Raw genomic sequence first — 13,527 nt, 5'->3', positions numbered from 1 at the left:
TTCAAACCTCACCTCTCTCCTGCTCCTCGGTGGGACTCCAGCAATGCATGGACGATCGTTTGCAGATTTGGAGAGCAGCGACCACTGAGTGTCTGCTCGTCCAGGACACCATCCACTGGGGCCAAGGGAGAACAGGGCGCACCGGGGACCCTCAGGGACCTGGAGCTTCCCCGGGCTGGCAGGGAGGCTGACGTGCACAGGCAAAACATTGACTCTTGTGTCACTGTTGTAGAAAAGTGACTGGTTTGGATGTGACAGCGGGTGTATTTTTCATAGGATCTTATCAAGGCCCAAGACCTGAATGACTTGGAGGACACAGTTGCTGCTTTAAAGAGTGAGTTTCAGAAGACACTTAACAACCAGACAGAAAATCAGAAGTCCCTGGAGGAGAATCTGGCAACAGCCAAGCATGACCTGCTCAGGGTTCAGGAGCAGCTGAGCATGGCTGAAAAGGTCAGGCTCGTCTGTGTGTGTCCACCCAAGCGGGGAGCAGGGGTGATGGGGGGACGTTGAAGGACAGCTGCAGGTCTGCCTTGTTGTTCCTCAAGGTGGCAGCCAGTGTGTCTTTGGCTCTAAAATATCTGTGGTGATAAAAACCCTCCACTCCTTCCTCTGGTGTGGCAAATTTCTCCTGCCCGGACAGCTTACGTGTGCCGTCCTGTGCCCCGCAATGCCCGTCCCCGTGTCNTAGTTTGTGAGTTCAAGCCCCACATTGGGCTCTGTGCTGACAGTGCGGAGCCTGCTTGGGATTCTCTCTTTCCTCTCTCTGCCTCACCCCTGCTTGCTTTCTCTGTCTCTCTCTCAAAAACAAATAAATAAGTAAACATTAAAGGATACTATGCCTTGTTCTTAATTTATGGGAAATGGGTAGAGAACTGTATTCTTCATTTAAGGGATTAGACTCTTAAGTGTACGGGCGCTAACACGTAACTGAATGAAAAGTCCTCCTCCTAGAAACTGACGCTACTATGGGCCTCGGGGAAGAGCTCATGCTTATTTCACCTGAGAAGGCGTTACCGTCTCACACTGAGGTCCCACGTCTAGGGCACGGTTCGCTCCCACCCTCTGCTAACATCGTATGCATACGCAGTCATATGCTGACAGTGTTGCTCTTTTATTGACTTCTCAATGGAAGGAATGTATTTTTAAGTGGGAACAATCTGAATTTCATATAAGTAAATTTAAAAAAGAAATTAGAAAACAACATAAGCAGAATATTGGTAAAAATAAAGCCAAAGTATACGTTTTTATAAGATGTGTTCTTTCTCTCCCTCGCCGTTTCTTAGCAATGCACTGACCTTTTTCACTGCACAGGAATTAGACAAGAAATTCCAACAGACGGCAGCTTATCGAAACATGAAAGAGATTCTCACCAGGAAGAATGACCAAATCAAAGACCTGAGGAGAAGACTGACCAAGTAAGCCCTGACGATCCGGGGGGCTCTCAGGTTTGCCCCCTGCCGGGTTGATGTCTGCTCTTAGTGAAATATCAGCTTGTGTCCAGAGGGGTCGGGACAGTGTCTGGTTGCTCCGTCATTTAGTCCAGCAGCCTGCATTTGAGGGAAGTCTTGTCCGTCCTGCCCGCCAGGGCTAGAAGTTGAGACGCACACAACTACACTAGGCCACTCTGGGCAATGGAGTCATTTAGGCAGGACATCAGAAAGGAAACCCAGCCAGCTTGTGGGAGGCCTAGGGCCTTTCTCCTCAGGAGCGTCCTCGCAGGAACCTGAGACCTGTCCGCACAGTGCTGCCATGACCGCCGGGCACTAGAGAACCAGGTCCCTGCGGATGGGCGTCGTAGCTAGTGGGGCATAGGAGTTCCCGCTCCACGTGACGCCCAGGGAGGGCCAGGCCTGGTTCCCGGGGCCCACCCCACACAGGGAAGCCTGCAGCCGTGGCCCCCGCCACATGTCACCGTGCAGCCACAGCCGTCCCATTCCGGGCATGGTCCGCTCACCAGGCTCGTTTCTGTCCTTAGCGGGTTTGCCTGGAACCTCGGCCAACGCGTTGCCTTTACTGGGATTCCAGGGAACAGGGCTGGGAAGTAAATCCAAGACCCAGCTCGTCTTTAGAGAAGGGGGCCGGTTACCTTTCTCTCGTGTGGCCGTGTCAGCCCTGTGTGCATCTGACAGCCTGGGTGGTCCCTAAGCGGTAACGGGCCTGAGTGCCAGCTGGCGAAGTGTGGGCCCGGAGTCATCCCTTTCTCCCACGAGCTGCCCAGCTGCCCCCGCATCACTGCCACGCCCGGGCCTGGCTTCCCCCGGAGCCATGGTCTCGACTGACAAACGCAGCATCACTAGTTTAGTCACTGGAGGTGTTGCGCCTAAACTCATTTGGTAGCGATGACAACAGCTAGCAGTATCATGACGTCACCAGCTCCACTGCATTTTTTATCTCTTTCCAGATACGAACCTGAAGACTAAAACCCAAAGAAGAGTTCTTCTGGAAGCTGCTGTTTCTCACCTCAGGCATGTATGTTGAAGCAGTTTGTTATATCCCCTCTCTTTATTTTTCTAATACATAGACTTTGCTTCCACCGCTTAGAACTAGACTCCCTGTTGCAGTTGCGTGACTGAGCAGCGGGGAGCCTGCTGGCCGGTCCCGGCGCAGGCCCCTCTGCCCAGCTCTCCAGAGTCTTCGTTCCAATGCTGTGACGCTTCTGTGGTAAAGAAGAGATTTTTTTTGAGCGGGAGGAAGAGCCTTCTCCTTCTGCATTAGCACAAAATGTATACCATTTCAGTAAATGTTAAAAATAAAAACGGTTACTAAAGATAGTTACTACAAATAAACCTTATTTTTCAAAATTTAATTAATTTTCTGTGTCATAAAAAAAGATACAAATGCCCTGAAAATGTGACTACCAACTTTTATAGGCAGCACTCTCACCAGTAAAAAGAAAATGAAACAGCAAACATGAGGATTCGGTTAACTTCCGTCTCTCTAGCTAAACGCTGTATTTCTCAGAGGAGGGGCAGCATTTTGTGCGACCAAACTTACCATGAATCTGGATTCAGACCTGCCCTGTGCCGCTCAGATAAGAAAGTACTGGACTCACTGGGGCGCCTGGGTGGCTCAGTCTGTTAAACATTCAACATCAGCTCAGGTCATAATCTCACATTTGTGAGTTCGAGCCCCGTGTCAGGCTCTGTGCTGACAGCTCAGAGCCTGGAGCCTGCTTCGGATTCTGTGTCTCCCCCTCTCTCTGCCCTTCCCCTGCTCGCACTCAGTCTTTCTCTCAAAAATGAATAATTATTTATTTTGAATTATTTATTTTGAATTTAAAAAATTCAGAAAAAAAAGTATCTGGGCTCAGAATAAATATAATCAGTTTCCAGGGTATTCTTTTAAATTACATGTTAAATGACTTCAATTCAACATGAACTCCGTTCCCAGACCAAAGACTCAATTTTTGATGATAGCTTATTTATATGCATCCACAGTAACTGCATTTTCAAGTGGTTCTGCTCTATTTCCACTGGTTCTGCTTCTCCGTGAGTGGTTCTGGATAAGTCATCAGAAATTAGGCGTCTTCCCTGCGGTGTGGAATGCAGCGACGGGCCAGGAAGACCAATAAAATAAGGTCCATAGAGGAGCAACGCATCAGGAAGAAAGTATTTACTTTTATCACGTTGTTTAGAAAGTAATGGTTCCGTTTCCAAAAGCAGAGTGTCACACCCTAAGTGACTGCTAAGAGGGGTCATCTCCCTTCCACAAATGCGAAGCTTTTATTCACCTAGAGTTTATTGATGAGATGATAAGGCTCGTTATCATTTTTATTCGAGTTTTTTAATAGTAGTCTGGAATTTGTTGTTCTTCTTGTAGGCTTTCTGTTGAAATACTGAAGGAACAGATGATGAAGGGTAAGACAGATACCCCCACCCCGCCTCAAGGAGGACACGGAAGGCAGTCTTAAAAAGATGGATGAATGAGAGAAGGGAGGGAAAATCCGACAGACCAGCCTTTATGGTACATTCCTTCCCCACCTACCTCTTACTGTGGACGTCAGTCATCAATCTCTGTTCCTTCTAAAGCTTTCAGTTTCACCTGCATATTTCTTTAGCCCAAAATTGACACTCTTTCCAAAAATCTATTCCGTTACTTAAGTCCCAGGATATTTGGAAACAGAACATGCTTGTATATCGGTCAGAAACAGTTTAATCATTTTCTCCCTGCACCTTCCTTAGGCCTGGGAAGCCGGTGTACGGCACCACCACGCGCCGTGGCCAGCCGCCCACCGAGCTTCTTGACAGTGCTGACGTTGCCTCCCTCATTGTCCCCTTTGGGATGCAAGCATGAGGGCCCCTTACAGGAGCTCAGTCCCAATGTTTGCTTCCGGCATAAGCATTGCTTAAGCCATGAAAACCCTTGGGTAGATTGCTCGAGATATTAGATATCACCTGTAAGTTTTCGAATATCAGATTTCCCCATACCAGTGACCAAAACTGTTGAAAACTCAGCCACTAGAAAAATCTTTCCTACAGAGCATAATTCCCGTCCTTTTTAGGTGGTGGACATAAACACAATTTTATCTTTTCCTGACGACTCGAAGTCACTATTGCAAGTATCAGTGACTGTCCTGTACTGCAGTGGCCTCGGGCTGCCTCAGCTAGAGTTCTATTTGCCCGAGTAATAAGTGGTTTGCGAGCACTGTGTTTTCTGAACTATTGCATTGGTCTTTTTCTGGCGTACCCACGTCCACTCGTGTCCTTTCCTACCACGCTGGTAGCTCACACTCGGATTCTGACCAGCATGCCGATCTCTGTGGCTGTTTCTAAGTGGTGTGGGTTTGCAAGACAAAAAGAGAAGCTTATTAAAATTCTGTGTGTCCCCAGAGTGAGGGCTTAAGGGACTCCTCTTCTGCGAGCAAAGTGCATAGACCTGTAGCATCCTGGCAACTCTGAGACTGTTTTAGATGCTCATTTTTATAAGAGAATGTTAACCTGTGAGATTTGTTTCAACTAGTTGCAGTCTGCGGGTAGATAGGTGGATAAGCAGGATATCATGCCTTTTATTTATTTCTCTTGCCTTAGTGCGCTGGCCAGCAGCTCTAGTTCAATGTCCAATAGAAGGTAACAGAGGCCACACTTGCCTCGTTCCCAGTCTCCGGGGCAACACTTTAAATAACTCTATGAATAAGAACGTTGTTTGCAATATTCTGTGTTAGATTAGAGACACTCTTTTCTATTCCCAGTTTGCTAAGAGCATTTATGAAAATTAGAAATGGGTATTGAAGTTGGCCAGATGTCTTTTCTGCATCTATGGAGGTGACAGACTTCTCTCTCCCTCCCTCTCCTCTCTCTCTCTCTCTGTTAATATTGCAAAGTACAGCACTTAATTTTCTGGTGTTCAACTGTCTTCAGAGTCCTGCCACCATGTCACTTGTCACTGTGACAGGTGCTGGAGGCACGCTGCCACATCAGCCACCCAGGCACGTTTGAACCACAGCTCATCTGGGTCCTGGCAGGACGTCTTGCAATTCTCATTCTCCCAGCTGATGAGGGGACGGGGTGGGAGACTAGTGAGCAACTCCTCCAAAGCCACCTCCCCCTCCCCTGCCCACCTCTCCTGGGAGGCTTCTCATGAGCTCAGGGTCCACTCATGAGCTGAACTGCCACGCTCAGCAATGCGGTGCCCCCCCACCCCGCCCCAGCTCGTGTGGCGGCCATCTTGCCCCTTCCGGCATGTGGGAGCGGGACCCAGGGAGCCCGCACCTTTGCCTTGCTCTCTTCCTCTCATCGTCTACAATGCCAGAATCTAAATCGGAATCTAAATCGTATCTTCACTTTCTGACTCAGCCCCGCCTTGGCTGCTGCCTTGTGCTTGGTGATGCCCTTCAGGATAAAGAAAGGACCATGGCCCGGGCTACTGGCAATGTCACCGGCAGTCAGTCCTCAGCTGTCCACCCTTTGCAAACTGCCCAGCTAAAGCGAACCACCTGGCCCAGGTTTATGCACCCCGCAGGGTGACACTATCTGACAGTGGTCAGTGCAGAAGTATAAAGGCCAGGCGCTCCCACCCCCTTCAAAACCCCCTCCTCACCCCGGGTCAAGAGCCTATCCGTTGGGCCTGCCCAGGACCCTCCCTGACCGGGGTCCTCCACATCAACCTCTGTCTCGGAGTCTGCTTCCCGCGGGCCCGGCCTGCAGAGTCACCAGGCACTATCCTTTCGTAGCTTGCTGGTTCCCATTATTTGGGGGGTTTGCATCCATATTCATGTTAGAGACCATTGTGGAGTTTCCTTCCTCGTAAAACAGCTGTCGTTTGAAAGCCACCAACAGTGTTTCCGAACCAACCCTGGTTCACATTCAACAAAACCTTTGAACCCTTTGACCTGCGCTTATCTCACTTTGTGACTAAAATCAGTGATCTCTTGTCAGAGTCGAGCCCCGCCCCCCCAAGGAGAGACTAGATAGATAGGTAAGTGGGCGGGGGTGATAAGCCCCTGCGCCAGCGTCCCCCAGGACAGCTGTGGACACACGGTACGCGGTCCAGGGGCTTGATGCGGCAGGTGCGAGGCTGGAGGCGCGTGGCCTGAAATGTAGACTCTGGCGGCGGTGCCGTCCCGCAGGTGCGCCCTCAGTCAGGCTCCAAACAGCACCGTCGTTTCTCAGTCCCTTCAGTTTTACATTTGCTGCTTCCTTGCCACATATTTTGAGATTCTATAATCATATCTTTAGACCGGCCCCAGGGTCCACGGTGGGTATTTGCTTTAGATAATTATTACGTTTTTCCAGACAGATGAGCCGCCTTCTTATACCCCCTTTTGGAGACAGAATTTGCATACGACAACATGCCCTCGTATTAAGGGCGTGGCTTGATGAGTCTGGACAAACGTGGGTGCCCGTGGGTGCACCGCTGCAGCCAAGACACAGGCCCTTCCCATCGCCCCCCAAAAGTTGTCCTGTACAATGACTCTCCTGGCCCCGGGCCCCCACGCACCGGCTTTCCCTCGGGATAGCTCAGACGGTAGCCTACCGTACGCTCCTTCCGCTCGGCGATCTTGCTGGTAGACCCATCACCTCCATCTCTGCCCCCGTCTTCACATCCCCTCGGACACTTGTCATTGGGGTTAGTGCCCTCCCTAACCAGGGTGCTCTCATCTCCTGACCCTTAATTACACTGGCAAAGGCTCTTTTCCAAGTGAGGTCACAGCCCGAGGTTCTGGGTGGACATTTGGGGGAGGGGGGACAGCCTGCGGTGTGTTGGAAGAAGAAGGTGTGAGGGTAAAGGAACAATAGTGGAGTAGAACAGGGAAGAACGAGAGAGCTGGGGGTACTGAGTGCAAGGTCAGTAGGCGGGTCCCCTCCTCGAGGGCTCGGCCTGCCTGACGAGCGCCACAGGCCAAGGGAACAGCAGACAAGGGCCTTGGACGGGAGTGGCCCGGCCTGTGGGAAGGCAGCAAGGAGCCACGGGGCTGGGTCACGCCGGCCTTGGGGGAGACAGGGAAGATTCGAGACTTTTCTCGATAGGAAACGCTGTGCAGGTGAGCCTTGGGATGAGAAAACCCAACGGGCCTTTGGCTGGGTTGAGAACGGACATCCCCGGTCAAGTTTGGGAGCAGGGACAGCTTAGGCATCATCCATGTGAGAGCTCGGGCTTCGATCGAGGGAGGAGTGGTGGATGCGGGAAGAGCGGTGGAGTCTGGCTGTTTTGAATCCAAGGCAAACTTAAAGTGCACAGACCCCAGTGTCCAGCTCAGGGCACGTTCGTGAGGGAAACCCTTCGTTTAACCAGCACCCGATGAAGGCTCGTCCATTCTCTGCCCCGAGAGGCCTCCCGTGGCCCCCGCTCCCGTGGCCCCGTCTCTGCCCAGAGGCAGCCACTCTCCTGGCTTCCAGCACCCAAGGTTCCTCGTGGCTGCTTTCGAACTTCACATACACAGAGTCACACCGTGTATACCGCGTGTGCATCACCCGCACGCCTGGCACGTTGACAGTCTTTGTCCCGGCCCGTGTTCGCTCACGTGAACCTTCCACGGCTCCCTCACCACCTTCATCTGCTGGACATTTGTGGCTGTTCTGGGTTCCAGGCCACGACATGCCGGTGGCTGGGGCGGCACCCCTGGCGGAGATCGGCGCACCCGCCGGCTCACGGCACACGCCGGGCCCGGCGTGAGCGGACCCCGCCCCACGCCTTTCCGCGTTGCCAGCTCAGCCCCTGCGGCCTGCGTAGCTGACTCTGATTGTGGATCTGCGTCAAGGGTGAAACAACAGGGCGGGAGTGCGGACCGGAAGCGGGGCCTCAGAGAGGGGAGTCCCGAGTGACTCCAGAGGGTTCGGCCTGAGCAACTGCGCGGTGACGCTTGGCGTCAGTGGAGATGAGGAGCAGACGCCGGGGAGGTGAAGGTCGGAAGTCTGTCCGAACCTCGCGGACGTGCCAACGAGGACGATGGGGAGGCGGCAGACACGCAAGTCTAGACAGGCGCCTGAGGCCCGAGCGGGGCCGGGGAGACCGTGTGGGGGTTGCAGGTGTGCAGAGGGCTGGAAGCCATGAGAGAGGAGGAGGCCCGGAAGAGGCGAGCGAGGGTGAGAAGCGGGTGCGGCAGTACTGTGAGGCCTCGGAGAACAGGAAGACTCTGCAGAGGACACCAGCCGCCACCGCGGGGACCAGGGAGCCCTCGATGGTGCCATCCAGGAGCCCGGCCGGGGAGGCGCGCGGGAGGACGCAGTCGTCACCCGGGGCAGACACGGCAGAGAGGGCAAGGAAGGGATGCCGAGAGCCGGCCTTCGACTGAGCCACAAGGGGTCGCTGGTGGCCATGACAAGACAGTTCTGTTAAACTGGGGGAGGCAGTTCTGGGGCAGGTGACTGTGCAGGGGCAGGGGTGGGGGGAGGAGAGAAACCTGGAGCAAGTATCGATACCTCTTGAATCTTGCCATCAAAGAGCCAATATAAAAACAAGAACAAACGGCAGAAGCCACAGGGGGAAGTGGTATCAAGCAAAGGAACTGTGAGGAGTCTCCTCCCTGGCAGAACGCATGCCCATCATCGTTTTGTTGACTCTAAAAGTATTTTGGCGAAAGTTGAAAAGGTAGGAAAAAGCAGGCAGAAGGGGACCATTCACAAAGGAGCACTTGGAACCATGGGCAGAGGAACACGGAGAGGAAATCTGTGTTGTTGTTTTTTTTTTTAATATTTTTATTTATTTCTAGGAGAGAGAGAGAGAGACAGTGTGAGCAGGGGAGGGTCAGAGAGAGAGGGAGATACAGACTCCAAAATAGGCTCCAGGCTCTGAGCTAGCTGTCAGCACAGAGCCCGATGCGGGGCTCGAACCCATGAACCGCGAGATCATGATCTAAGCGAAAGTCGGACGCTTAACCGACTAAGCCACCCAGGTGCTCCTGGAATCTGTGTTTTAAAGCTCCATAGATGGGGCACCCGTGGGTGGCTCTGTCGGTTGAGCATCCAACTCTTGATTTCGGCACAGGTCATGATCCCACGGTCGTGGGATCGAGCCCCAAGCCAGGCTCTACGCTGAGCATGGAGGCTGCTTGACATTCTCTCTCTCTCTCTCTCTCTCTCTCTGCCCCCCCCCCAACTTGCATGCACACTCACTCTCAAAACATATTTTTTAAAAATAAAAAAGCCCCACAGATGATCCTGATGGGCTGCTCGGTTTAAGAACCCAGTGTGCTCTGGAGACTTTAACATGCCCACGTCCCCCGCCCCAGGGCCCTGCTAGAGCACGTCGGTTTTGACTTAAGAGGCCTGGAGAGGGGCCCAAGGGTCTGCCTTTCCCACTGGCCCCTTGGTGGTGCCCATGCTTGGCTACAGACCATGTTCTGAGTATCAACAGGCCAAAGAAACCCAGTACAATCTGAACCATTGAGCCTGTGAAATGAAGCATGTGTGTTTCCTGGCAGAGTGAGACGCTCAGGGCTTCTCCTGCCGTGAGAGGAGAGCACGAGCACAAAACAACACAGCGGGACACGGGAAGCTCCTCAGGGCGTCGCCAATCAGGGCAGCATGGCCCCAGGTCTGCTCAGGCCCTGGAAAATATTTTCACGACGCCCCGTCTGGTCTCCCTCAGTGGATCACGCCTTCTCACTGGTCTCAAGTGTTTGTTCCCGGCACAAATATGCAGGGTGAAGAGGTACCTTTTGCCAACACCAACAGAAAGGATGGCAGGGACCCTCCACCGCTCCCCGGGGCCAGTGTTTACAGAGCACGCGGCTGCCTCCCCCAACACAGCCGGCTGAGTCATCGCGGGAAGAAGCCATGATGTTTCCCCATAAACTCACTTCTGCATCTGTTTTCTCTGGCCAGAAAAAATGCTTGTCGGGTCCAATCAGGGCTTTTCTAAAAGATGCCCACTCAGTGGTGTTCACACAAATTCGCTACTCCAGACACTGCAAGCCAGCAACTAATTTACAGATGATCCCTTCGGGTTGCTCTGTTGAAGGGCCTGTCCTTTGGGAAGTGGCCCTCCGGATGAGGGGACCCCGTGTGTTAACTTCCTTGTTTCCTCTAACGTGGCTCCGCGCCTCTCCATGCTCCATGTTTGCACCAGCACACACTCTAAAGTGGACAAATTCACACCGTTTGCTTCGGCATTTCCCCGCATCACTGTTAGGCCTTCTCTGCTCACAAGCCTCAGGCCTCTTTTCGTTTTTCTTTTCCCTCATTTTGAAGGCTGCCATTGAAGTCATCTGTGTCTGTTACTTTCTCATGTGTCACAGCAAGATGCAGGGCCAGAGACGCCGCCACACCAGGCCTTCAGTTCTAGCTGGCGATTCTCCACCAGCCTGAGGGCTCAGGGCCGTGCCGAGACTGGCCAGGTAGTCTAAATTGCTCGGGAGCATTCAGTGAGGGAGGCCAGGTATCTTTCCCCTTTTGCAAATGTAAAATGTAAACTCAGAAGGGTCATATGCTCAGTTTTCCCCCCAAAGTCCATCAATAACAACACAGTTCATTACCTGAGTGCACATACCATGCTGTAACATATATCTCGTGTGCCGTATAAGGACTAAATTGAACACATTTTGTATAAGTTACAAGGAGGAAAAACAAAGCAGTCTTAAATGACTCCCAGTGAAACCATCAGACAGATCCTGTGTAGGCCATCTGCAATTAGGATGATTAGCCCAGTTTCCAGAAAGTTCCTGTCATGAAATAAAAATGTGGGGAGACCATCCTAAAAGCAGCTGTATTCACAACAACTGCATGCAATGCCAGAACCCTGATCGGCTCCTGGATGGCTAACAAATGGCATCTGGGGACCACTCCCTGAAATGTTCACTTTGCATCCTTTGACCAAGTCTGAAGTTACCTGCTTAGAATATTTTAACTCTTGTCACGCAAAGTTGCAGGCCCAGGATTTAACTTACTTTATTTTTTCAAAATGCCACAAAGTAAACATTGTTCTGCAGTGAGATCTTTGGTGTGCATTCAGGGCTCACCAGGATGTTCCAGCATCCTGATGCATCTTCATATATATTTTTCTTTTTTCAACCCTACACGGGATTCATTAGGCTGCGTGAATCTGTAGTGGGGAACGCTGAGCTCTTTGTACTTTAAATATTGCTCTGTCTCCATTTCTCCCTCTCCTTCTTCTAGAATCCTAGGGAAGCATGTTACTACTTCATTGTTCTACATATCTTAACCTTTTTCATAATTTTTTTAACCTCTTTGTTTCTCTGAGCAGGGCTCCAGGAAATTTCTTCTGACAGATCTTCGAGTTCATTGAATCTCTCCCTAGCTGTGTCTAACCCACTTTGAGACTCATCCACTGAGATCCTGAGGTCTCATTTTTATGGCACTTTTCATTTTATAAGTTCCACTTTGTTTGTATTCCAACGATCTGTACCATTTTCCGTTCTCTGCTCCTCATTTTCTATCTCCTGCTTTGACTATCAATCACGGACAGACAAGGACAGAAACCTCTGTCCTGATGGCAGATATGTCCCTTTCTCCCCGGGGTCCTATCAGTTTTTGCTTCCAGTCTTTTAAAGCTGGTTTATTCATTGTATTCAACTTTGAAAATGTCCCATCTTGCTAGTGATAGATGTCCTTTCTGTCACTAATAACACTTCTTGGTTTCAAGTCTATTTTGTCTGATGTAATACAGCGCTTTTGAATAATGACTTTCTTTTGAATAATGTTTTCCTGGTGTTTCCCTTCCATCAATTAACTATAAAATTTTCTAGTACGTTTAGCATGTGTCTTATGAATGAACTTTTTACTCCAGTCTTTCACCTGGTCCGTTTACTCCATTTATATTTCCTGTAATTGTTGACACATTTAGACTTCTTTCCCCGTCTTACTTCTTGCTTTCTATTTGCTCTGAATTTTTACTAATGCTCCCCACCCCGCGTTTTGTTTTGTTTTGTTTTGTTACTTTCATGCAAGAATGTAAAGCAACTGGAACTCCAGGCTGCCATAGAGCTTTGACTCATATACACGAATCAATAGCCACCATTCTAGGGATCATCTACCAAAGTTAAAAATACACACACATCTGCTTCAGCAAATCCACCCACAGAAACACTTGTACACATTCAGGACACACATACCTGAGTGCCCCGACAGCCTTCTTCATAATAGCCAAACCCAAGAATAGTCCAAATGTGGACAAACCATCTGCGGTTATAATCATGCAGAAAACACTATTCAGTGGCAAAAAAAAAAAAAAGAGTTATCTACAGCTACCATACCAACCATCTACATACCAACTTGGAGGAAACTGAAAATAATAATATGATGTGAAAAAAAATCAAACCCTGAAGAACAGCCACTATATTTTTTCCTAATATAAAGTTCAAACACAGATAAAACAGAAAAGTAGTGGGATTCACACCTGGGGGTGTGAAACCATGCAGGAAAGCAAGACGCTTTCCCCACGGGGTCACTTCTGCAAGGAGGGCACGCGTGTGACACGCAGGGTTGGCGAAGGGGCCGCGGGGGGTGCTGGCCATCGTGTTCTTGACCTGGGTGAGACAATCGTCTTGAGCCATGTGCCTTCACGTGCAGTTGTCTGAAGGGGAATACCTACATTTCACTCTGAAAAGGGGGAAACAAGGAATATGGTTCATAAGTTGCTCTTTTTCTGCTCATTTTCCATCGTTTCCCAAACCTCTGCATTCACTGACACAGTGACACCCTTTGAGTCGTCTAGTCTTCAAAGCTGCTGTGTCGTTGGTGCGGGTCTTAGGTACGCCAGGGCACAGAGGGAGCTGGGGGTGCACCCGCGGGGGTGCTGGCTGGGGCTCAGCGAGGAGGAGGGGCTCCATCATAACAGGGGGGAAACAGAAAGGATGGAGGATGGACCGGACAGGCTCATTAGGTCTAGATGCCACGTTAGTCCCTTGTACGAGGTAAAGGAGTGGATGGTGGGAGAAGGGATGGAGACGGAATGTGGCCCCCTCACCCAAACACACACACAGAAAAGCTGTCTGCCATGACAGGGACAGCAGGGATGGCCAGTGGGACAGACGCCGGGAGGCAGCGGAGCCCACACTCAGGGAAGCTGGTGGGGAGAGACAGCTGTGGCAGGTGACGGGGGGGGGGTCCCAGCCTTGGCAGGCTTAGG

At 51.0% G+C, this 13,527-nt stretch overlaps 1 protein-coding gene across 3 annotated transcripts in view; it reads left to right on the top strand.

The window, feature by feature from the left end:
- Window positions 1-4,150, top strand: part of LZTFL1 (leucine zipper transcription factor like 1) — a 13,572-nt gene extending 9,422 nt beyond the window's left edge. The window contains exons 7-11 of one of the 3 annotated variants that reach the window (XR_013338330.1): window positions 277-453; window positions 1,315-1,418; window positions 2,405-2,472; window positions 3,441-3,611; window positions 3,823-4,150. Coding sequence is in view for 2 of the 3 variants with exons in the window: in XM_077777297.1 (XP_077633423.1) it covers window positions 277-453; window positions 1,315-1,418; window positions 2,405-2,423 (300 nt within the window). In the remaining variant the exon portion in view is untranslated. Of the gene's footprint in view, window positions 1-276; window positions 454-1,286; window positions 1,419-2,404; window positions 2,810-3,440; window positions 3,612-3,822 lie in introns of those variants that run through there. The other 2 variants (XM_077777296.1, XM_077777297.1) reach the window with 2 other exon arrangements.
- Window positions 4,151-13,527: the final 9,377 nt, after the last annotated feature.

The sequence above is a fragment of the Crocuta crocuta genome, unplaced genomic scaffold, assembly GCF_008692635.1.
Source record: "Crocuta crocuta isolate KB4526 unplaced genomic scaffold, BGI_CrCroc_1.0 scaffold77, whole genome shotgun sequence".
Lineage (NCBI taxonomy): Eukaryota > Metazoa > Chordata > Mammalia > Carnivora > Hyaenidae > Crocuta > Crocuta crocuta.
The sequence above is the reverse complement of the archived record's forward strand: the minus strand, read 5'-3'. Positions and strand labels throughout refer to the sequence as shown.